Source organism: Camelina sativa, chromosome 9 (genome assembly GCF_000633955.1).
Source record: "Camelina sativa cultivar DH55 chromosome 9, Cs, whole genome shotgun sequence".
NCBI classification, from domain to species: domain Eukaryota; kingdom Viridiplantae; phylum Streptophyta; class Magnoliopsida; order Brassicales; family Brassicaceae; genus Camelina; species Camelina sativa.
This window is the reverse complement of record NC_025693.1, coordinates 27238027-27261520: the sequence shown is the minus strand read 5'-3', so window position 1 is coordinate 27261520 and position 23494 is coordinate 27238027. Positions and strand designations below refer to the sequence as shown.

The 23494-nt window shown below is 32.9% G+C and overlaps 5 protein-coding genes and 1 long non-coding RNA gene across 7 annotated transcripts; all 6 read left to right on the top strand.

Annotated features, from left to right (window-relative positions):
• LOC104715777 (MATH domain and coiled-coil domain-containing protein At3g58440-like) lies at positions 4485–5961 on the top strand. The gene is made up of 4 exons (XM_010433155.1): positions 4485–4582; positions 4681–4847; positions 4961–5445; positions 5554–5961. The coding sequence occupies exons 1-4, from the start codon at positions 4485–4487 to the stop codon at positions 5959–5961; spliced, it is 1158 nt and encodes a 385-aa protein (XP_010431457.1).
• On the top strand, positions 13749–14874 carry LOC104715776 (MATH domain and coiled-coil domain-containing protein At3g58380-like). Its single transcript, XM_010433153.1, has 4 exons — positions 13749–13858; positions 13967–14124; positions 14255–14379; positions 14554–14874. Exons 1-4 carry the CDS (start codon positions 13749–13751, stop codon positions 14872–14874), a joined length of 714 nt encoding a protein of 237 aa, XP_010431455.1.
• On the top strand, positions 15861–17073 carry LOC104715775 (MATH domain and coiled-coil domain-containing protein At3g58380). Its single transcript, XM_010433152.1, has 4 exons — positions 15861–15970; positions 16063–16223; positions 16377–16645; positions 16720–17073. The coding sequence occupies exons 1-4, from the start codon at positions 15861–15863 to the stop codon at positions 17071–17073; spliced, it is 894 nt and encodes a 297-aa protein (XP_010431454.1).
• LOC104712526 (MATH domain and coiled-coil domain-containing protein At3g58370-like) lies at positions 18341–19823 on the top strand. Of its 2 annotated transcripts, none has more exons than XM_019229545.1 (4): positions 18341–18488; positions 18591–18751; positions 18864–19174; positions 19392–19823. In XM_019229545.1, exons 1-4 carry the CDS (start codon positions 18349–18351, stop codon positions 19794–19796), a joined length of 1017 nt encoding a protein of 338 aa, XP_019085090.1. In that variant the 5' UTR covers positions 18341–18348; the 3' UTR covers positions 19797–19823. The 2 variants fall into 2 exon arrangements, with proteins under 2 accessions (XP_019085090.1, XP_019085091.1); XM_019229546.1 differs by having other exon boundaries at positions 18341–18496; positions 18602–18751.
• On the top strand, positions 20518–21887 carry LOC104715774 (MATH domain and coiled-coil domain-containing protein At3g58360-like). The gene is made up of 4 exons (XM_010433151.2): positions 20518–20627; positions 20719–20876; positions 21073–21299; positions 21418–21887. Exons 1-4 carry the CDS (start codon positions 20518–20520, stop codon positions 21820–21822), a joined length of 900 nt encoding a protein of 299 aa, XP_010431453.2. The 3' UTR covers positions 21823–21887.
• LOC104712525 lies at positions 22741–23457 on the top strand. The gene is made up of 3 exons (XR_755526.2): positions 22741–22847; positions 22926–23068; positions 23170–23457. It is a non-coding gene; the product is annotated as an uncharacterized LOC104712525 (long non-coding RNA).

Here is a 23494-nt window from a genome sequence, read left to right as displayed (position 1 = left end):
GACCACTTGGTATTTTATCGAGGAAGATTTTAAGACAAGGAGATGGAGTTGGTGAAGGACTGGGTGAGAAACAGAGTACTCTGTTTACGATTTGTGCTGATATCATTATGTTTCTCCATTCTCTGTTTATATTAACCTTACCAAGATATTTATATGTTTAATTTTATTTGGTCGTAAATATGTTTCATCTCTTTTTATATAACTAGAAGTCATCCCGTGCTACGCACGGATTTAGTTTACATTATTGTTCAATTTTAATAATTTGGATATTATTAGTATTTATTTGTTTACTTACCAATGATTATTTTTGTGGTTTTAAAAATATACTGATCATATTAATTTTTTTTGGTTCATTTGTTTGATGTTACTTGAGTTTTCCTTTTATATATAGTATTAGAGTATTTCAACACATGGAAAATTTTTTGATTGCATAGTAGAGTGTTTATGGTTTTTTCTCCTTTTAGATTTTTAGTACATATTAGAGCATATGCATTGGTGAAAGACCTATTGAGTTTCTCGTCATATAATATTATTTTTTTAATGTAGAGAAATTTAGAAACCTCTATCAAAATGGGAATTTGTTAGAAATATCTTTTGAGATACTGCTTTTTGAAAATTTTTATTTTTGCCTTCTTTTATACAAATTACAATATGTTAAATTAATTTTAAAAATATTTTTTTAGGTCTGGGTTCTCAATTTTACATTTAGGATATAGTTTTGATGGGGTAGAGTTTAGTATTTGGAGTTTTAAATTTAAAATGTAGTCATTTTAGACATAGAAAATGATTATTTTTGAAAATGAACAACATGAAAGGGTATTATTGACAAGTAATAGAAAAATAGACAAGTAATAGAAAAATGAGTATTTTTGAAAATGCGTTATTTGATACTAAGATTCCTAAAAATATATGATACCAATATACAATTAGCATATACTACTCAAAACTATAAAAGTCAAATTAATCAGATATAGTATAGAAAAATGCTACTCATATCGTACCATGAGATAAAAAAACATCACACGCTTAACAACATGGGTTTTAAGTATATGATAGTAACATACAATTTTCTTTTTCTTTTAATAGTTTAAAATAGTTTTTTTTTTCTTAAAGATGAAGACTAATAAGAAACTAAATTTACAATGGAGAGACTCATATGCATCGTCCAATAAAAAGAAGTTTTAGCCTGGTTTACCACATGAATGTCCAAAAGAAAAAAAAAATAGATATTCTAAAATATAAGAAAGGAACAAAACGTGAAGTGACCTTAATGCAGTGGTCAATAGTAAGTCCTTCATGCACAAGGCATCATCGCACCAGTGATCGAGTCCCGCTCCCTACGAATGTAGGGATTTGGCTAATAGGCCGGTCTATTGTGGTCCAATGGTTGACAAGAAAAAAAGGAACAAAACCTAACATGTTCAACATACTAAATTATGATAGTTCATTTTTTTCATATGTAGTAATATTAACACAACCAACAAACAAAACAACCTGAAGTAAAAATAAAACATGGTTCAAGGCCCGACCCATAGGATTATGTTATCAATTTTTGTTGGGCATATNACCAATATACAATTAGCATATACTACTCAAAACTATAAAAGTCAAATTAATCAGATATAGTATAGAAAAATGCTACTCATATCGTACCATGAGATAAAAAAACATCACACGCTTAACAACATGGGTTTTAAGTATATGATAGTAACATACAATTTTCTTTTTCTTTTAATAGTTTAAAATAGTTTTTTTTTTCTTAAAGATGAAGACTAATAAGAAACTAAATTTACAATGGAGAGACTCATATGCATCGTCCAATAAAAAGAAGTTTTAGCCTGGTTTACCACATGAATGTCCAAAAGAAAAAAAAAATAGATATTCTAAAATATAAGAAAGGAACAAAACGTGAAGTGACCTTAATGCAGTGGTCAATAGTAAGTCCTTCATGCACAAGGCATCATCGCACCAGTGATCGAGTCCCGCTCCCTACGAATGTAGGGATTTGGCTAATAGGCCGGTCTATTGTGGTCCAATGGTTGACAAGAAAAAAAGGAACAAAACCTAACATGTTCAACATACTAAATTATGATAGTTCATTTTTTTCATATGTAGTAATATTAACACAACCAACAAACAAAACAACCTGAAGTAAAAATAAAACATGGTTCAAGGCCCGACCCATAGGATTATGTTATCAATTTTTGTTGGGCATATTTTAGGCCAAAAGTTTAGGTCTTTTATGCAGGAAAAAATAAAAAAAAAATAAATTCTAAGTTCAGTTATTTTTAGATTTTTTTTATAAGTTCGAAAAAATTTAAAAGTTCAAGTTTTATATAAGAAAACAGTATATTATTAATGTAGATATATCCAATTTATGGATGAAATTTTATTAGATTTATGTAAAAACATATTTTATCTTTTGAATTGTTGGTGAACGACCATTAAATTAATTTTAATTAAACTTGTTGTTACTGAGATTTATAGTAAAATTTAATTTAGGAAAACAAATTTGAAACTCTTATAAAAAAGTTTTCATATTCGAAAAGTTTTAAAACAATAATGAGTTATTAGGCAATATGATATTTATTTTAGTATAAATGTTTAAATGAACATGAAAATATTGAAAAGACAAAGAAAAATGTCAGCAACCAAAACGAACTACAATATGGAAATAATGAAAATAATTTTTATATTACTATTTTTATAATTTTATTTACAATAATAAAAAAAACATTAGCGTCTAGCATCCAAAATTGTCAGACTAGCCCATGGAAAGTAGGAAAGTCATACATAAACACTCTAATGAATAAATAACTTTGTCAAACATTTTCACATAATTCTTTTCTTTGTAGTAGTAATACGAACAACAAACATGATAACCTGAAAATTTTTTAAAAAATTATTCAAGAATACTTATTAAAATTTGGAAAGATATATAAAAATAATATAATTCTTCATAGGAACCTAATGACTGAAATTAAATAATAATGACTGAAAATTTGTGAGAGTAATTAGGGTTTGTCTTATAATTTTATGGAAAACGGAATGAATTCAGCTTTTAAGGAAAAAGAATTGATATGATATAATGAGGAATAAATGAGTAAGCAATTATCAAATTACTTACGGATAACATCCCACCATTAGATTATATAAGATTAAAGGCCATAAACTAAGCAGGAATGGAAACCCAAAATTTAAACTTTGAGCCAAAAATTTATGAACTGATAAGAGAATTTTGAGAACACATAAACATCCCGTATCATTTAACATAACATAGAATCGTTTCTTGCCCATGAATCATTTATAAGATTGAAACCCAGAAATGATAATTTTATACATAATTTAGAATCTGTTTTTGCCCCTAAATCATACATAAGATTAAAACTCATATTTATCATTTCAAAATAAACTATCATCAGAAGAGGCCTACAAACTGATAAATGGTGACTTTAGATCAGAAAAGACCTACAACTGGGTTCTTATTAAAAAAGGGAAAAAGAAATGTTGAGATTATTTTTTTGTTGTATGGGCCAGTAGTTACTTAGGTTTAAAGTACAAATAAATTTAGTTAATTAGATTAAAACAATAAAATAAGACAGGTGTTAGATAGATAACATGCCAAGTGTCATCTCCTTAACAAAAGTTGAGAAAAACCTTCTCATATTATATAAGATATATATATATATATATATATATATATATATATATATTGTCTTTAACTTTGTAAGTATGAAAACTGAGTGACAAGAAAAATAAGTAGCCGTATTCCATTAATGTTGTTTTACCTATTTACGATTCCTCATACCTGGTGAATTATTAGCTTTGCATGCACCAATAGTTAAGACTTTATGTCCCCCAAGCGTTATAGCTCTCTACCTCGACGATATTAAAACGATTTGCATTCCTTTCTCTCTCTCTCCTTCATGTTATAAACTACTGCAGTATTAGTTAACTGAGTAGGTGGAAAGATGGAGAGTGTTAACAGATATTTATGATGGATTTTAGATCGACACATCACACGTATCTTGCTTCTAAGACGTAGACAACTGTTTATTCACATTGGAGGGAAGCTCTTTTTTTGAATATTCAACGTAAGTTGAAAGCTAAGAAAAGAAACTTTTGGTTCAATTAACGAACTTATTTTTGGTTAGATCGTAGTTCGGTTTAGTTTTATTCAATTTACTTTTTGGTTCGACTATAGTTCGGCTGAGAGAAAAAAAAAAACTGAAACCGACTTTGGAAAGGGCCCATTAAAATATGGTTATTTCGGAGTCTATTTTTTTTTTAAACAGCTGCGGAGTCTATATATAAGAAAAGATGGAATGGTGAAAGCTTATAATATTTTTCTAACCCTACCAGGACTTTGGAACCACGTTAATATTTTTGTTCACGAACTTACTTGGGAATTAGGGTTTTTACTTTTCTTTTCTTGCTTTGGCGATAACCTTTTGATGATTATGTTATCAGGTTCGATTTCGAAGATGCAAGAGAAGTTCACTTGGGTTTTTGAAAAATTTTCATCTTTTCAAGATGAAAAGTACCGCCACTCTCCTCCCTTCACGGCCGGCGGCTGCAATTGGTAAACAGCGAGAAACGATTTGTTCGTACATAGTATATATATATATATTTTTGTGTGGAATATTTTTTAGATATGTGTGTGACTTTGCTTTGGAACAGGCGTCTTTCTGCTTATCCCGGAGGATTTATGAAAGATGGTTCTCATGTTGACTGCTTGTCCGTGTATCTTTATTATGCTCCTGGATCTCCCTTACCAGGAAAGGGAAGAGAAGTGAAATATCGCATCACTTTTGTCAATGTTAACCCTCAATATAACAAAGTAATAGGTAAAACTGCAAATTGCGTGATGATTCCTTCTTATATCTTTTTGATTTCACTATGACTCTACTTGTGATGTGATCCTTATCAAAATATTCCTGTTTCTCGGAAATAATGACAGGAGAGGAATGCTATATGGATAGCAAGAGTATCAGCAGATTTGTAGACTTCTTGCCCCTTGACAAACTTCGTAATAAATTGGAAGGATTTTTGGTGGATGACAGGCTCACTATCGTCGCTGAAGTAGACGTTTCACCAGCCATTGTCGTACCATTGGAACCTGTGAAGATGATTGCATCTCTGAATAGCAAAGAAGCTTCTGTCAAAGGGGACTCTCCTTGTCGTCATCAAGTAGCGCAAGAAACTGAGAATGCTGCATCTCAAGAGAAGTTAAATAATGATGATGGTACGGATGATGATTATGATGTTGTCGCATCCGAAGAGAGTTCAGATGATGATGATGATGACGTCTTTGAAGAGGGTTTGGATGATGATAATGATGATGCATCCCAAGAGAATGCAGATGATGGTAGGGGGGTTAACACTGTGGCAGGAGGAGAAAAGGAAACAATGGATGTCAATGGGTTTGAGGTTTATTCTTCCCAGGTAAGAACAAGATCGATCTTCTTATTGTTATTAGAGAGATAGTTCTAAACTGGAAACTGAATATAACAATCTTGTTCTCAATATAGTTCACTTTGTTCTTGCTGGCAGGTAGAATCCGTAAGCCATATCTTCAAAAGACACCCAGACTTAGCTATAGACTTCCGTCCAAAGAACCAACATATCAGAAGAGCTTACATGGATTCACTCCTTAGCCTCATCAAGATGCTGTGCCAGTCACCAGAGAAGCTTTCAGAGGATGATCTGAGCAATGCTGATGACACACTTGTTGATTTGATTGATGCTGGCTTTAAGATGGACTGGCTGAAGACAAAGCTAGATGAGGTCTCTCAGAAGAAAAAGATGGAGCAGGGTAGTGGGGCCCGGATACAAACAATGGAGGAACAGTTGCAGAAGCTGAAAGAGATGTTCTTGGATCTTGAATCTCAGCTGCACAAGGAAAAGGTGGAGGCTTTGGCTGCGAGAGCTCCTCTCTCGTTCAACGATGTTGTTTGCTGATTCCTGTAGCCTTATAATTGGTCAATCCTTGTCTTTTGATATGTCTCGGAATAAGTCTCTTCTAACAAGTTCGTTGCCTTGANTTTTTTTTTTTTTTTTTTTATTCTCTTTGTGGAGTGTGACAAATTATTGAGATTAACGTGAAAAGCATATCGACATTGAAACATTTGAAATCCAAAGTGAGATTAGGTTTTACAGGATGCAATAACGACGTTGAAATGTTATCACGCATGTAATAAAGCTCCACCCTTTGAAACCAAAATTTTTTCTAGTATGAAACATAATTACATACTTAAAAAAAAAAACTAGATATTCACCCGGTACACCGAGGACCTATATTTATTTTGTTTAGAAAGGCAATATATAATTTATTTATAATATTATATATATATATATATGTAAATAATATCTTTTGTATATTTTAAATCTACTATAGTTTTACATCAATATATTATGTAGTGTATAACTTCCATTATCAACATGTAGTGGTGTATTATATAGTTAGGATATGCTTATTGTTCATTAAATTTAATTTAGTCAACAAATATACTTTTTTGTGAATTTTCTTTTTCATTTACAATGTAGAGATAATAGTATTACATAATTTATTCTATTTTTATAATTATATGAGTATATTATAATTTGATTTTGTAATTTTTGATGTATTATCTCTATATCATTTAACACTTTTGTATTTATAGTTGTGCAAGTCGATTAAAATGGTGGAGTTTTTTTTTGTAAAATTTTTTAAATCAAGAAGTTTAATCAGAAATCTAGGCTATTATTATTGTTTACGGTTAATCAATTGTGTTTAATATTTAGTACAGTTTTTTAGAAAATAGATTAATTAAATATAAAATAGTTTTTTAGAAAATGGATTAATAAAATAAATATTTAATGTTAATGGGTGTTGGTCCGATACTTTTGGAAATTTGAATAGAAGAAAACCTTCTTCAATTAGATTCTGAATTTGATATTATTTAAAGTAAAAAATAATTGTAAAATTTAATGTCAATGATATGATTGTAAACAAGTTTGAACTTGAGGATTTATTTCATAAATGTCTCCAAAAATGTATATATAGATATATAAATGTGTAATTTTTTCCAAAAATATATATTATATAATATAATAAAAATAATGTTTAGTTACAAATCTCATTCCGCTCCTATTGAATTCAGCACAGGTTAAATTGTTGTTAGTAAATACTAGGAGACGCATGTTTGGTTAATTCTTGATTTCCGAACTCAAAGAAGAAAGCATATGTATATTGAATTACTGATCAGTTTAGAGTAGACTTACATATATGGATCTTTTCAAACTTAGTCCACACAGCTTCCTATAGGCTTCCATAGTTCCATGCCGATAATTAATACTTAAACTTTATTCTTTTCCGAATAATTTTGTATAACTTAGGACATATATAGGAGACACCAAACCTTTTTAGCATTTGTGCCTCCCACATTCTATATCTATTCTGATTTTTTTTTTTCGTTTGCTGGTTAGAAAGTATGCAAGAGTTGTCTGACTATAATTTTATTAAATACTATTATAGTTAATGTATGTTTATTCTCATTATGCTGATAATTATTTCTCTGTTTCTTGACTATCATAGGATTATTTAGATTATGTATGTTAAAAAAAGATTTGTATAGAATCCATGAAGTTCTCTTTTATAGGACGAACCCAAAACTGATCACTACATAATTTTAACAGTAAATAAATTCGGCAGTGATTAAAATGTCTGTAATCAACAAACCAAACCACACGGCTAACAAAAGTATCAAAGTTACAATCACTTGACCATATAGACTCACAGAATCTCTTTTTTTTTTTTTTTTTTGTTGGCCCAGCCCAAAAGCATCAAACTAAAATTAAAACCGGTATTAAAATAGTTATTCTTCTACTATTGAGATCAAGCTTGGAGTAAAGGGTACCACCGTTGAATAATGTCCAGCGTAGCGCTCATTGTGAGAACATGCATCATAAGATCTCAATTCAGGATCATATATGGTAAACTTGCGATTCCCCACATGTGTAAGTGTATCAAAAAGAACTAGTGATTTCGTCTTCTTCAAAACCGTGACAGGAGTGACGCATAGAATAGCATTTGGTATGAGAGCCGTTGGAGGAAAATTTCTGAACAATTGAGGATCTAGATTCAACGAATAAATTTTCTCCCAGATCATGTCTGAATTGTTTAATGACCATATCTCTTGTCTTAGCCACTTTTTTTGCGATACGGATAGCCTATCATTTAGGTTACACATAACAATATTCTTAGAATATGACGAAGGTGCTTCAGGAAACGGAGTTTTTAGGACTATATGAAAAGTTTCTGTATGAAAATTAAATGATAATATTCTTGTTTCCCCAATAGACTCATCAGTGAACCAGTGAAGTGATCCATCTAAGTGTACTGGAATATGGTGATTAAGAATACGACAAGGAGCAGCGGTAACATACTTCCAAGTGTTTGTGCTAAAATCAAAAACTTCACAGGTTGTAGTGTTTTCAAGGCTTATCTCAAATGAATTATACAGCCAAACTAGTTTGTATGTGCCTGTGAATTTGTCTTTCCCAAATCCTAGACTACACAATTGGGCATGGTCATTCATAAACTTCCATCTTTCTCTATTTAACGTGTCGAGAACAACTGCTTGATATCTCGCTTGAGGAACATTTCGAAACCATCTAGTAACTGGATTGACCACATAAATACAATTAGCGTGATTGTAATAGCACAGCATACCGTCACAACTTCCAGATACTGAATATCTGTAAACACGCAAAAGCGGGTAGTTCTCAAAATGAGTCTTTTTACACGGGGGGAAAAGAATAGGAAGTTTGATCAAATCGGATGAACTCATTGTTAATATCCTTATAGGATGATCATCATTATATTCACGGGGATATAAGATAAGGATATCAGGATCTTGTGATTGCCGATAGATCAAATTTTTTTTCTTGAAATATTGAGATTCGATTATAAAGTTCCACTGTACTGACACAAGTTTGAATCTGAGCAATGATTTTACTGGAAGTTTCTCTAGAATATGTTCGACTACGTCATGGTGCAGTTCCATTTCGTGACTGGTGTTTCGATTATGTGCTTCGTTTATATTGTTTCGAGTTGATGACTAGTTGTTATCTTTTTTTTTTTTTCTTGTTTATGATATTTCACTCATGATCTGAAGCATACACATTTATATATGAAAACATATATTTATGTATATCATATCTATAAAGCCTTGAATAGAACTAAATCTCTAAAAGAGATTATGTTAATTATTTTTAATTAGGTTTATAATGATAGTGTGACTTTTTTTAGTTTATAATATTTATTCTATAGATTTGAGATCTGTCAATTATTCAAATAGTTTTTAAGTAAGAAATTGTTTATAGTAAAGTTATACATATACATATATATATATATATATATATATATATATATTTCTTAAAGAGAATGTATATATGTATGTTATGTGAAGTGTATAAAATCTAAGTATTAAATTGTATATATATATATATATATATATATATATGTGTGTGAAGTGTTATATAGATTTGATCTTAGGTGTGTTTTCCTCTGGAATGTTATTTATGAAATCTAATTATTAAATTGTGATTCTGCGACACATGTCGTTGTAAATCTACAAAAGAACAATATATATATATATATATATATATATATATACCATAAGTCATAATTGTTGTAATTATAGATTTCAGAACATGATACATGTATCATAAGTTGATAGGATTAATTATGTATTAATATATCTTATTATATAAAGTTGATGTCAAAGATACTCATTAATAAGATCGATAAGATGTTGACATTTGTCATTTCTAAATTTACTAAAACATTAAAAAGTAAAAGTTCTAAACCTATTGTAAAAAACGAAATCTACTAACTATCAATATTTGTTTATTCTATCTTTTTAATATTTTAATTTAATTATGTTGTAATATTTTTAGATTTTGGTTATATTGTTTAATTAAATTTGATTTCTTATTAGAAATTTATGATGATTTTAAAATATCTTTTTTATATTATTTTGATTTTTTTTCTGTAAGAATATTTAAAATCAGTATTTATTAAGTAAAACAAACTTTATATAATAAGATATTCCCTTGTACCGCATTAATTGATAACTTGAGTTAGGTTGAAAGGAAAAAAAAAATTCAAATACTGATCAAGCTCTTTGTTAAGTCAGAGAGAAAGATTCCATGTGTTGAAAATAAAATATTTGTTTTGCCCAAAAACAAAATCCATGTAATATTAGATCAAACGGTTGGGATCTGCCGGATGGTTGGATCAATGGCAGATCTTCTACTTTTTTTTTATTTTTGTTTTACTTTGCTTTTGCTTTTACTTTCCTTTTAATTTGCTTAATGAATTTTCAATAATATTAAGTTTCCTTTCTTCTCATGTGTTGGACTTTCTCTAAATTTTTTGTATGATAACCAATTAAACAATATGATCACATTGATCCGCTGTGAATGCAATGCTCTGTTCAGCAAACTCTTGACGAGTGAAAGTGATGGTGACCCCGACGATGTGGACATTCAGGTTCAAAGCACGAAACGCTTGGACTGTCGCCAAGTTATTATCAGTGATCAGCAAAGTGTGACCCTGTACTAAGGAAACCACATTGTGAACCTAATCGATTTGTGCATCAGTAAGAAAGAATATTGGTGATGCTTCTTCTTTGACCAATGCTTTCGTCACCTGATTTTTCTGAATTGAACTAATTTGCGCGACGATGACAGCAATTTTGTTCGCCATTATCTTTTTTGGTTTTTTGTGCTGAAAACCAGTGTGTAGAAAAAGTGAATTGTGATGAAATGGTGACTAATGCGTGTATACTAACACTACGTACACGCACAACATTATGAAATGGTGACTAATGATGATGATAAGTGAATTTTACAATAACATTAAGTTTCCTTTCCTCGCTCATGTGTTGGACTTTCTGTCTTTCTCTAGGGTTTTTATTTTATGATAACCTAATAAACTTAAACAACTAATATGATCACATTTAATGATCAGCAAGTCTGATTCAGACTTTTAAAAAAAATATATTATTATTATTAGCTTTTAGCCTACAAACCTCTCACTCTCGCCTTACGTATTGATCGAAGTATTGACTATGTATTGATTTTATGATTGAGCTGTGGTTTATTTGTATCAATGGTATCAGAGCGTTGTCTTTCCTCGGAATCAATGGCGGAAGAGGATGTGGCTCTTGTAACGGCGGAGTCGTTGGAGTTACGAGTTAAGAAGATTCGCCGAAGAATCTCATGGAAAGAGTTTAACGAGAGATGGTTCAAAGGCCTTTGTATCAAATAAACCAAATCAATACAGAATCAATACTTCGATCAATACGCAACCAAATCCAAATCGTTACTCAACACCAACGAGAATCCAACGTTCATAAAACGCAGAATACTATAATTCATCTTGTAAGAACCTCTTAGGGATCTTCACAGAGGATGAATCAAGGTTTACAAACCCAGAACTAGAGATAAGAGAAACCTAACAAACTCAACAACTTTTTCAATTCTAATCTTCTACAAAGTGATCTTAGATGTTTATAAAGCTTCAGCTCTTCTTCTCATTTCCAGCCAACCATCAGCTGCCAACACATAACCCAAACCTCCACCAATCACATTCTATTAAACTTCCACGTCCTTCCCATTTCCTGTATCACAACCCCAAAGGACGAAGCTTTTAGGTTACGGTTTTTCCAATCCTCTCTAACTGGACCAAAGCAATTTATTTACTTTTTGTCGTCAACCAAAGCAATTTAATAGAACAAAATAATTGAGATTTAACATTTTCTCGTTTAAAGCACTTCTTACTTCTTAGTTCTTACCAATTATTATGCTCTCTTTTTTTTTCTTTTTCTTCTTAGTTCTTACCAATTTAGTACCTTTTTCTCCGTTTTTTTTTTTCCGTTTCACTCTCAACTATTGCATTGATCCTCTGGTTTGTCATCTTCATGCACCTGTACTTTTGATTGTTATCTTATCAATGTTGAATATAGCAGAGTGTGTATCAATTTATGTTCTTTCCTGAACATATTAGAGTAGTGCAAAGAGTGTATAAGATAATACTTATTGATCCTTTAGTCTTTGATCTCGTGGATCCTAACACTCTAACAGTTTTCTGAGCATGGCAACTAGTTATGTTTGTTGTAAATCCTAAACCAAGAACTGATCTTATGGTTTCTCTTGCACATTTTCTGCAGTTTGACCGCAGATAGATTCCTGTTTGTTCAATTGGGGAACAACGTTGTCAGTATGGTAATGGAAATAAAGAAGATTCATGATCGTTATGCAGATAATGAGGATTTTGTTCAGCATGATGACGCTTATTCAGAGGACTGGAGTGACTACTACGAATATGATGATGATTGGGATCATCATGACTATTCTTATGCGGATGACATGAGTGGTTGCTATGCCCATGAAGATAGTGATGCGGAGTATGATTATGGAGATGATTCTCCTTTTGAGGATATCCCTGCATCGTTAGTGTATGGATAGAGTTGAGAGAACAACTTGACGCTGAAATTGAAAAGTCCCAAGTGCTGATGATGTTCTTGTTTATGTACTTTTCTTTATGATCGATGAATAAAGACTTGATTTTGTTATTTTCCGAGTTTAGTCTAATTTTCCCATCTTTTAAGTTACTTGATCATTGTTCAATAAATAGTCTTTGCAAGAAATGATCTTCACACAATCTCTCCCACATACCCAAAAAACATGGCCTTTTCTTGAGCAGGTCAGAAATCATTAAGCTTGGATCATAACTTCATTTTAATCTACCGTCATGAGATTTAAGGCTTGAGCAATGCTGCTGCAAAAACATAAGGGAAATTTTAAGACAAGGAGATGGAGTTAAAGAAGGATCGGCTGTGAAACAGAGTACTCTGTTTTCAATTTGTGCTCGATCCTCTGTTTGTCTATTTTTATATTAATCTTTTCAGGAAATTTATGTTTAATTATATTTGGTCGTAAATTATCTTTTATCACATTTTTATCTAATTGTCTTTGATGCGTGTAGTATGAAAACTGAGTGACAAGGAAAATAAGTAGCCGTATTCCATTAAAGTTACGTTGTTTCACCTATTTACGATTAATCGTACCCATTGATGCATCGTGACGGTTGGGGAAAGTATTGATCACTAGTACAGTGTCAGTATGTATTATTATTACGTTGCATTTGCATGCACAGATAGTTACTATAAAAGTTTATGTTCCGCAAGCGTTATAAAGTTTCTGTTGATTTAAGTTTGAAGTTAGCTTGAGGAATAAGCTACACTAATCCTATTTAAGTTATGATTCAAAGTGATAAGGATCAAATAAGTTTAGGAGTTATCTAAGCTTACGTGTTTCCTAATAGGATTAGGATTGATGTTTTACTATATATATAGATGTCTAGGCATGACATAAAGTAAGTGGTTTTGAGAGAGAGAGATTGAGAACTTAAGTTTTGAACTAATTTTCTTAAGCTAATAAAAGTGAGTTTATACTTTTAACAATCTTTAAGTTCATAAAACCATAATCAAATTCTAGAGTTTCTACCTCGACGTACTAAAAACGATTTGCATTCCTTATCCTCTCTCCTCTCCATGTTATAAACTAGTACTACAGTGTAACATCTGATAATAACTAGTTTAAGTTGATTAATAAATCTGTTTGGTTCGAACTTACTATTTCGGTTTTAGATTTCATAGTGGAAATTCCTTCATGCTCTTATAGTCTCAATCACATCAATGGGGAACAAAGGTAGATTGGCATTCGTCTGGAGGATAAATATTTCCTCTTCTCAGCAACTTAAGGAGTACTATTGTTCTGATACACTTCTAATTGATGGCTGCAAATGGTAACAAAGAGACCGTTTTTTTCATATGTTTTATCCATTTAATGTTGCAGTGATTCAATCATGATACTCTTTTTGTTGCTTCTTATTTTATTTTATTTTTAACTGCAGGCGTTTAATTCTCACACCCATGGGAAATAAATTTGTCTTCTCCTATCATTATTTAGGCGTTGCTGATCATAAGTCCCTGCCTTCTAGATGGACAAGCAATGTAAATCTTTGCTTCACTTTAGTTAATCGACGATCTAAAAATTGTTCTTTGGTGAAAGGTACGTGATTTTATATCTATATACCTCCTACTTACTCATTACTTCATTTTAGTGCTACATATAAATTATGTATTCTAATGATGATTTGGATTCAATGTATTTATGTATCTTGATTCTTGAGATGTTGCAGATTCAGAGCTTTGTGTCAACGAGAAGTCCCCCACTTGTCGTTATCGAATCGGATTCATGCGTTCCAGCCATCTTGAAGAACATGGCGGATTTCTTAAAGTTGGAAGACTGAAGATTGTTCTCAAGGTTAGTGTCATGTTTAATAAAGCTACCGAACAATTATAGGAAACGTAAGATTAGTACTTGACTAAAGTATATAACTTGAAATTAATCGCAAACCTCAATATATGAGCAACACCGTGTGTTCTGCATTTGAGGTTTTGTTGTTGATATCGTATGTTCACCTTTGGTCCTTGACAGATAGGATCAGTGAAGCGTAAAATTGAAAAACACCATGGCATTGCATCAGAAATTCTTCTGACAAATTGGCGGAGGACAACATACCTGAATGCCGTCCTCGGACAAATTAAGACGTTGTGCCAGTTTCCTGGGACTATCTCTGATGATGATCTAGAAGAAGCATCTTCCGTAGTGTCAAATGCCGCAAAGGGAGGCCTTGTAGTGGATTGGTTAGAGAAGAGGCTCGAGGAAGTAAAGGAAAAGAAGAAAGTGGCCACTGCTAAGGCTCGGTTGCAACAAATTGACGAAGAGTTGCTGAAACTCATTCAGAAATTAGGTTGATCTGTAGGATCTTCAATCAGATATGTACCTCTCTCGTTCGATGTTCTCAAAAACTTTTGTTTGATTCTAAACTTGGTGTGTCTTGGCTCAGTTCTTCTATAAAATTTGGATGATAAATTATCGTATCTCTAATTTCCTTGTACTATTGTTGTAATGGAGTGAGTCCCTTGGTTTTGGTAAACAATTGGTTCTAAAATATGTTAACTTGATGAAAACGTAATTGCTCTGTATCTGAACAGAGTATGCTCTGTATCTTTGGTCAGAGGAGGATTCCCTGAACTTTGAGTCATAAACTCGCCATATTCCTGGCATCATCATCACCAACTTCTGCTTGTGGGAGACAATACCACATGCTCATCACCCTCCGGAGACATTGATTAAAAGTGCTTTGCTCAAATTCTTAAATCCATAACAAGCAGAATGATTGATTGATAATATTCACTAACGATCTTGAGAAAGCAACGAACATAAAACGAGGTTGGCAAGATATTGGAAATTAAAAAAAGTTTGTGCTGATATTAAGGAAATTTCCAACTAACTGCAGACAAGAAGATCTTAAGAATTGATGAACATCCCATTCAAATTGTGTAACATCTTTCCAATAATTACGATATATGGCATATAAAGAAAGAAGTNTTAAAAAAAAAAAAAAAAAAATCATATATATAAAGACATGTGAGAAGCATGTGACTTGGATTTAGCCAGCAGTGGAAACACAATCTCAATTCTAAAGTCTACCTAGGGTTTTTACTTTTTAGTTTCTCACTTTCTTTCTATATTGCAATCGGATTTATTTCTCTACTTTTTAATTGTTTTAAGGGTAATTTTCTCCTAGGGTTGAGCCTTATTTGTGAACTTCATCTCAGAATTTTTGTTTCAAACTAGGCAAAGACTGGCTTGGCTTGTGTAAGAGGTTCAGACTTCTGAGTTCTGAGTCTGTGTCTATTTCTTTACTCGCTTTGTTCTCTTGATATTGGTTACATTTAATGGGGAAGCAGCAAGTTGAAAAAAAATTCGTCTGGATAATAAAGAATCTCCCCGTTTTGAAACCTAAGCAGACTCATTCTGATCCATTTCTCATTGCTGGCAGTAGATGGTAATTAAATAACCTGTACCAATTTTTGTTCTAAACTATGTTTTCATTTAATTATAAGTTTAGGTGATTTCTTTGTTTGTCTCTGTGTATAGGCGTCTTCTTGCCATACCCAATGGAACCAACTTTGAGTTCTCGTATCAGTATATGGGCGTCGCTGATTGTTCTCAGTCATTGACTTCTACATGGAGAAGACATGTAAAAGTTCGCTTAACTATAGTAAATGGGATTTATCAAAAACGCTCAAGTGTGAGAGGTAGGATTCTATTTACACATTTTTTCAAAGTTGCTTTTTTTGTTTTTAAGTTATACCGTTTCTTGCAAAGCTGTGACATTGAATTGACATGTTTTTATTCAAATTAATACGTGTACTCATTGGATGCAATACGTACTTCTCGTGATGACACAGTTTCAGACCTCTACTTTGATGATGAGAAACCTCCCACTTGTCCTTATCCAATAGTACCACCACCCCCTTTCAACCTTCTTGCACGAGATGCCGGGTTTCTTGTTTCCGGACAAGTAACAATTTTAATTGAGGTTGTTGCTCTTAAAACCATGGGCACATCACCAGGTGAATCAGATAAGGATGGTGCAATGTCTTATAATCTACTCAACAAGACTCAAGAACTGAAAGAAAGCATTGATGTCAATGGGTTTCAAATTCTTCCTTCACAAGTAAGAAACTTAAAGATTAGTAAGCATACAACTAGAACTCCTAAAAGCTTGTATAATATCTTTTCTTTTCTCAGGTAGAATCTGTGAAACGTATATTTGAAAGATACCCTGACATTGCATCACAAGTCCGTTTAAAGAAACGATCTTTGAGGACAACATACATGAATGTACTCCTAGGAATCGTTGAAACGCTGTGCCAATTGCCTGCGGAGATCTCTGATGATGATCTGGATGAAGCATCCGCTGCAGTGTCTGACGTGGCACAAGGTGGCTTTAAAGTTGATTGGTTGGAGAAGAAGCTCGAAGAAGTAAAGGAAAAGAAGAAAAATGTGGATATTGGTAAGTCTTGTCTACAAAAAGTGGAGAGAACATTGAAATTCTTCATAGAGAAGGCGAATGTTCCTCTCTCGTTCGATGATGTTGTTTGATGTTCTTTAAATCCTACTAAACTTTTAGTTTGATTTTATACTTCTGGCTCAGAAAGAATTACTCTTCTTTAAATTTTGGAAGATAAATTATTGTTTTGTCATAATATTTTCTAATGGAGTCCCTTGGTTTTGGTGAACAAATGGTTCATATGCCGAAACAAGTGTGATGAATAGAACAAACTCTTTTTGGAGAACTGGAATTTGGCCTATGTTATTGTCTGTTTTCTGATCACCAAAACTGGCCTCTGATAAGGGCCATAAAGGCCAGAGGTTTTGTCTGCCAAATATCCTCTATAGTTTGATGTCTTGAGTTCTTATTTCTTAGGCCTTTTGTGATAACGCATTGTGCTCTTGACGACTCTCTCTCTCTCTCTCTTCTTGTCACATGGATCACGGATATGTATGTACATTTTAAACCTTGCGTTATGCTTATGTGAGAATAACGGACAAGAAGATGGACAGGTGGAGATGAGGAATTGTCTACTGTATTAATCTTAGCCGAATACGTCATATTTTATACATTAGTTATATGCAATCCCTTGAATATAGGAGCTAAACTCTAACCTTTGATCATATCCAAACTAATTTATCCCGAATAGTTTAAGTGTTTAGATATTCTACAACGTACAACCTAAATTTTGCACAAGGAAATTTTGGAAACTGAGTGTGACAAGAGAAACAGAGTATGAATATCCTTGTACATTAATTTAGCGATTTCTAATCATCATGGTTGGGGAAACTATTGATCATTTATGATATATCTTAACTCTAGCTTTGAAATCTTGTTTCCTAAGATATATAGAAGTGATTCACTTTCCTACTCAATAGATATGCATTCATGTCTCTGTCTCTCTTTTCTCTCCTAGCTAGATGTTTTGAAGTAGTGCTGCAGGGTAAAAGTTCAGAGTCTAAAACCTTTTTCCCCCTTAGTCTCTTTTGTCTTAGAACAACCTTTCATATACTATTTTCAAGGTTAGTTTACGATTTTAAAGCGCATGGTTCGACCTTGACATGGCGGCTAAGTGTTACTAGTGGAATCTAATTTAAGATTAACTGTGCCTTTGAATTTATAGTCTAATTAACGTAGTTAGAGTCCATAGTGAAATTTTAGGTTTGGTTTTGAATTTATAGTCTAAGAGTCCATAGTGGAATTTTAGGTTTGGTTTTGATTTTGTTACTCGAGATGTGTTTGTGTTTCCACTGGTGTATATATATTTTGAATTGGATGTATGAAACTGTTTTTAAGGTACGTAGTTTGGTTACTAGGAGTCTGTAATGGGGAGTACTGAAGAATTAGTTGATTACAAAAAAGAAGCTGATGATGATAACAAGTTCACTTGGGTGATTAAGAATTTCTCCTCTTTGCCATATGATAAAGTCTATTCCAGTCCATTCGTGATTGGTGGCTGCAAATGGTACATAAGTAAATAAAAGACTAGTTGTTTTCTCTAACTGTTTTAGTCCAATTTAAGGTTCATGAGGACATCCACTTTTGTCAATTGTGTTTTTGCTTGCAGGCATCTTCTAGCCTATCCCAAGGGAAATAAGTTTAATAATAGTTTGTCTCTGTATCTTGTGGTTGATGATTCTAGATCATTGCCTTGTGGATGGAAAAGATTCGCACAGTTCTCCTTAACTATAGTGAACCAACATACGGAAAACCTCTCCCAACGAGGAGGTGAATTTTTCTAAACTCGCTAATGTGACTTGTGCTGCTACTGCAAGATTCTTGTTATATATGCATTGTGTGCTTTGTTAGTTTTGACTAGGGTTCTATCTTTCTTGAACAGAGAAACAACATTGGTTTAATCAGAGAAACCTCGGCTCGGGTTTTACATCCATGCTCCCACTTCCCAACCTTCATGCCAAACACGGTGGATTTCTTGTGAACGGAGAAGTCAAGATTGTTGTGGAGATAGATGTTCTTGAAGTCATTGGAAATTTTGATGTATCAGAAGAATCTGAAGAGGAAAACCAACCTCTGAAAAAGATAAAGCTAGATAATGATGATAATGATGCAGTCTCTATTGATTTTCTCAACGTGGCTTCACCAGTAATGGAAAGCATTGATGTCAACGGGTTTCAAGTTCTTCCATCACAGGTAAGAAGACATAAGATTAGTGCTAAACCCTTTGTCATTTCTATAAATAGTCTTGATCATATGTGTTATACATTTATATAGTGTTTGTCTCTCAAGTATTTTAAAAAAACAGAGAAGTTGACTATATATTAAAACTGAGTCTTTCAGCTTCAGCTTTTGGATTTATGTAAAAATTGTTGGACAAAACAGTTCATGTCTCTGAAAACTTCTATGACAGGTAGAATCTGTGAAGTGTATATTTGAAAGGCACCCAGACTTTGCATCAAGGTTTCGTCCAAAGAACCGGCACCTGAAGTCATCATACATGAATGTCCTCCTAGGACTAATTAAGACTTTGTGTCAGTTACCTGAGGAGCTCTCTGATGATGATCTGGAAGAAGCATCCGTCGCAGTGTCATACGTGGAAAAGGGAGGGTTTAAATTGGATTGGTTGGAGAAGAAGCTGGCAGAAGTTAAGGCAAAGAAGAAAAAAGTGGAGATTGGTAAGGCTCGACTGCAACAAACGGAGGAAGAGTTGCACAGATTAAATCAGAGATGCTTAGACCTGAAAGCTCTTCTGGAGAAAGAGACCGCAGATGTGTCAGAGGCCAATGTTCCACTCTCGTTCGATGATGTTGTCTGATGCATGTTTTACGTTATGAGAATAATCCTTGAGAGTTTTTAGTGCCAATACTCTGGTGAGTTAGTGTTTTGGTTGCGACTTGTCCCCGAATCTCGTCTTTATTAAACTTTAGACGTCAGTTTTTAGTGGAATCAATTTTTAATTTTGTTGGAGTGACAAATGAGTTTACTTGATCAAAAAGTAATTGCTCTGTATATGAACAGAGTGTGGTGAACCATTTTTTTTTTAGTTGTTGTTGTTGGAATCATTTAGATATTTTCTCGTTTGACTTGAACTCGTAGGCATTTAAGAGTTCGCTATGAAAAGGGAGGCTTTAAATTAGATATTTTATTAGTTGATTTTGTAATTTTACAAATTATATTTAGTTTGTTTTATATTAAATCCTAAACTTAGTCAACTATAAATACTTAATTTATTTTCTGTTAAATAACTCAACATTCAACTAATTTTTTATATTAAGCAAAAACGTAAAAGGAATTTTTTTTATTTTGAATAGTAATTAATTTAGTTATCGAATATGCTTTTTAGTCAAAGTCAAATCAAATTAGCATTTTTACATTTTTTCTAAAGAAATTTCCTAGTAATTAAACTCCTCGAGATTGTTGTTTGATTCTCCGATTCAGAAGTTGTTGTTGTGTGTGGCACTCGGGTTCTAGGGTTTTTCTTTTCTTCATGTTCCTCCAGCTAGGTTGACAGCTAATTAGAAGCATCGTCAAGATCAATGGGGAAACAACAACTTGCTAAGAAGATCACTTGGGCGATTAAGAATTTCTCATCTTCCCAAACTGGAAAAATCTGTTCTGATCAATTCGTCGTCGGTGGATGCAAGTGGTTAGGTTTTTTCATGTCCATGTAGATTTGGGTGTTAATTAGTATCTTTCACATGTGTGTTGCTGATTCTTTTGTTACATGTTTCATGCAGGCGTTTAATTGTCTTTCCCAAGGGAAATAACGCTGATTATTTGTTTATGTATTTGGAAGTAGCTGATTATGAATCATTGTCACCTGGATGGAGAAGACACGTTTGTTATCTCCTCAATATTGTTAATCAAAATGCTGTTAAACGTTCCAAACAAAACGGTCTGCTTTATTTCTTCCCACTACTCTAACATGTTGTCTCCAATTTATTTCAATGACAGTATCATAAACACAAGACTGTTTTTGCAAGTCTAGTAGTCCTTTTACAAGTCTAGCATTGTTCAGGTGTATCTAGTGCTTTATTGGGTGTTAGCTAGTGAACTGAGTATATTGATTCTGTCGTTTGTGATTTTTACAGAAGAACAAAAGTGGTTTGATGTGCGGTCTCCCCGCTGGGGTCGTCTGTCCATGTTTCCACTAAATGAAATCAGTGCCAGAGATAGCGGATTTGTGGTTAATGGAGAACTCAGAATTGTTGCTGAGATAGAGGTTCTTGAAGTGATTGGAAATTTCGATGTATCAGAGGAAACTTCAACACTTATGGAAACTATGGATTTTAATGGCTTTCAACTCCTTCCGTCACAGGTAAGAAATTGATAATGCTACATACCCTTTTTGTGTTGAACATTAATCAGCAACAAGAGACAGCATGATCCAAAAACTGCTCTCTCAATATTGATACTTGTGTTTTCACTCTCATCAGGTGGGATTTGTGAGCCATATCTTTGAAAGGCACCCAGAGATTGCATCTGAAATGCGTTTAAAGAACCCAAATCTTAGGACAGGTTACATGAGTTTGTTACTCAGTCTGATTGAGACTCTGCGCCAGTCGCCTCACGAGCTCCACAAGACTGAGATAGCCGAGGCATTTACTGTACTCAGATCCATGACTGATGCTGGATTTAAGGTTGATTGGTTGGCGAAGAAACTTGTTGAGCTGTCGGAAAAGAAGCAGAAAGAGGAAGCTGGTGGAACTCGGATGCAAGAAATCAAAGAAGAGCTGAAAAGTTTGAAACAGAAATGCTTAGACCTGGAAGTTCAGCTGGAGGATACGAAAACAGAGGTTTCAGCTGCAAAAGCTCCTCTATCATTCTCTGATGTGTTTTAATATGTTTTTTTTGAGTTGATAGGCTTCTGCTTGATGACTAGCTTGTCTGTTCCTTTGCAGATAGATTTGGGTTTTATGATGTTGTTTAGATACTTTGCTGCGTTATATCGCCTTACAATATTGATTGGAACATTTTCTATTGAGCTATCATGATTGTTTGAGCAAATTCTTTTTCTCTGAGTTTAGGTTTAATTAGTACAAAATGTTACAAGCTTAGTCACTGTTACGACTGGAAGAGTTGAGAGACATACATTTTCATCATTTGGATTTAAGGTTCCTTATTCGAAGGTAAGTAAGCTAGCATAAGATCATGTTTCTTTAGTTGTATTAAAAGATTTTTAATGAGATAGAAAAAAAATCTTCACCTTATTATAGTCTGCTTTGGGGATTACAAAACCCCTCACAGGTAGAGTGGTTGAGGCCTGAGGGTAATCTAGAAAAGAGAGTACCAAATATATCACTTCCAATTTCTAAATGGATTTAATTTTATTTTGTTATAATTTTTTTTTGTAGAAAAGCTTATCATTACAAATAATTTTGCTCTAATTTTTTTTTACAATAACGTGCATACACAATGACAACGCGGAAACAGGATTTTGGACTCAGTGTACAGTTTGGGTATATTTTTGCTACACTTGTAAAAAAAAAGAATCAAAATTATATAAACTGATGAAAACGAAAAGAGAAGTTAAACGTGTTCAAGAGAAAAAGAAAGGGAAAGAAAAGAAGTAGCTGGGAGAGAGTTTGAAGAATCTGGTCGATAATCATATAAGAAAAGGATCGAGCAAGAGTCAACCCTAGGACCCAAAGATGGAATCCATAATGCCTATGCTCCAAGTAACCCTAAGAGGAGCGCAAGTAATTCGTATATATTCCTCGTGTACGTAAACTAAACGAATGACATTTCATAACCTAGCCCTCAAACTTTTATAGGCTTTGATCCCATATATATATGAATTCTTCAATTTTTCAATTTTGGATATGCTGCTTGAGATTGTTATTTGATCCTCAGCTTGGATTATAGGGTTTCTCTTCTCTTCATGTTTTACTAGTTTTTTTCTTTTGATTTTTTTTTCTTTTTTTTAAAAAAAATGTTCTGCTAGTTTGTTTGCAGAGAGGAACCTTCATCAAGATCAATGGGGAAGCAATTTGATAAAAAGAAGATCACTTGGACGATTAAAAATTTCTCCTCTTTACCAGCCGACATTATTTATTCTGATCCTTTTGTCGTCGGTGGCTGCAAATGGTACAAACTTTTCTAATGTTCTTTTTTTTGTTTTTGTCTATTTTGGGGGTTTAATTACGTGATGTAGTCCTTTGTTTTCTTTGGCTTTTTTTTTTGTTCAGGCATCTACGGGCCTATCCCAAGGGATATAATAATACTAACTGCTTGTCCCTATTTCTTGGTGTTGTTAATTCTACTTCTTTGCCTTCCGGATGGAGAAGACACGCTAAATTTCGTCTGATTATAGTAAATCAGTTATCAGATAAACTTTCTCAGTCAAAACTTAAAGGTAATAATTACTTCTCCCCACTTCTAGACATAATCATAAACCCAAAATATATAATCATTTAGATAGGAAGTAACAATCCTTTTCATCCCACATCTTCTTATCATTCAGAAGAACGACAGGTGCATAGTTCAAATACTATTACTTTATTCCTAGTAAAT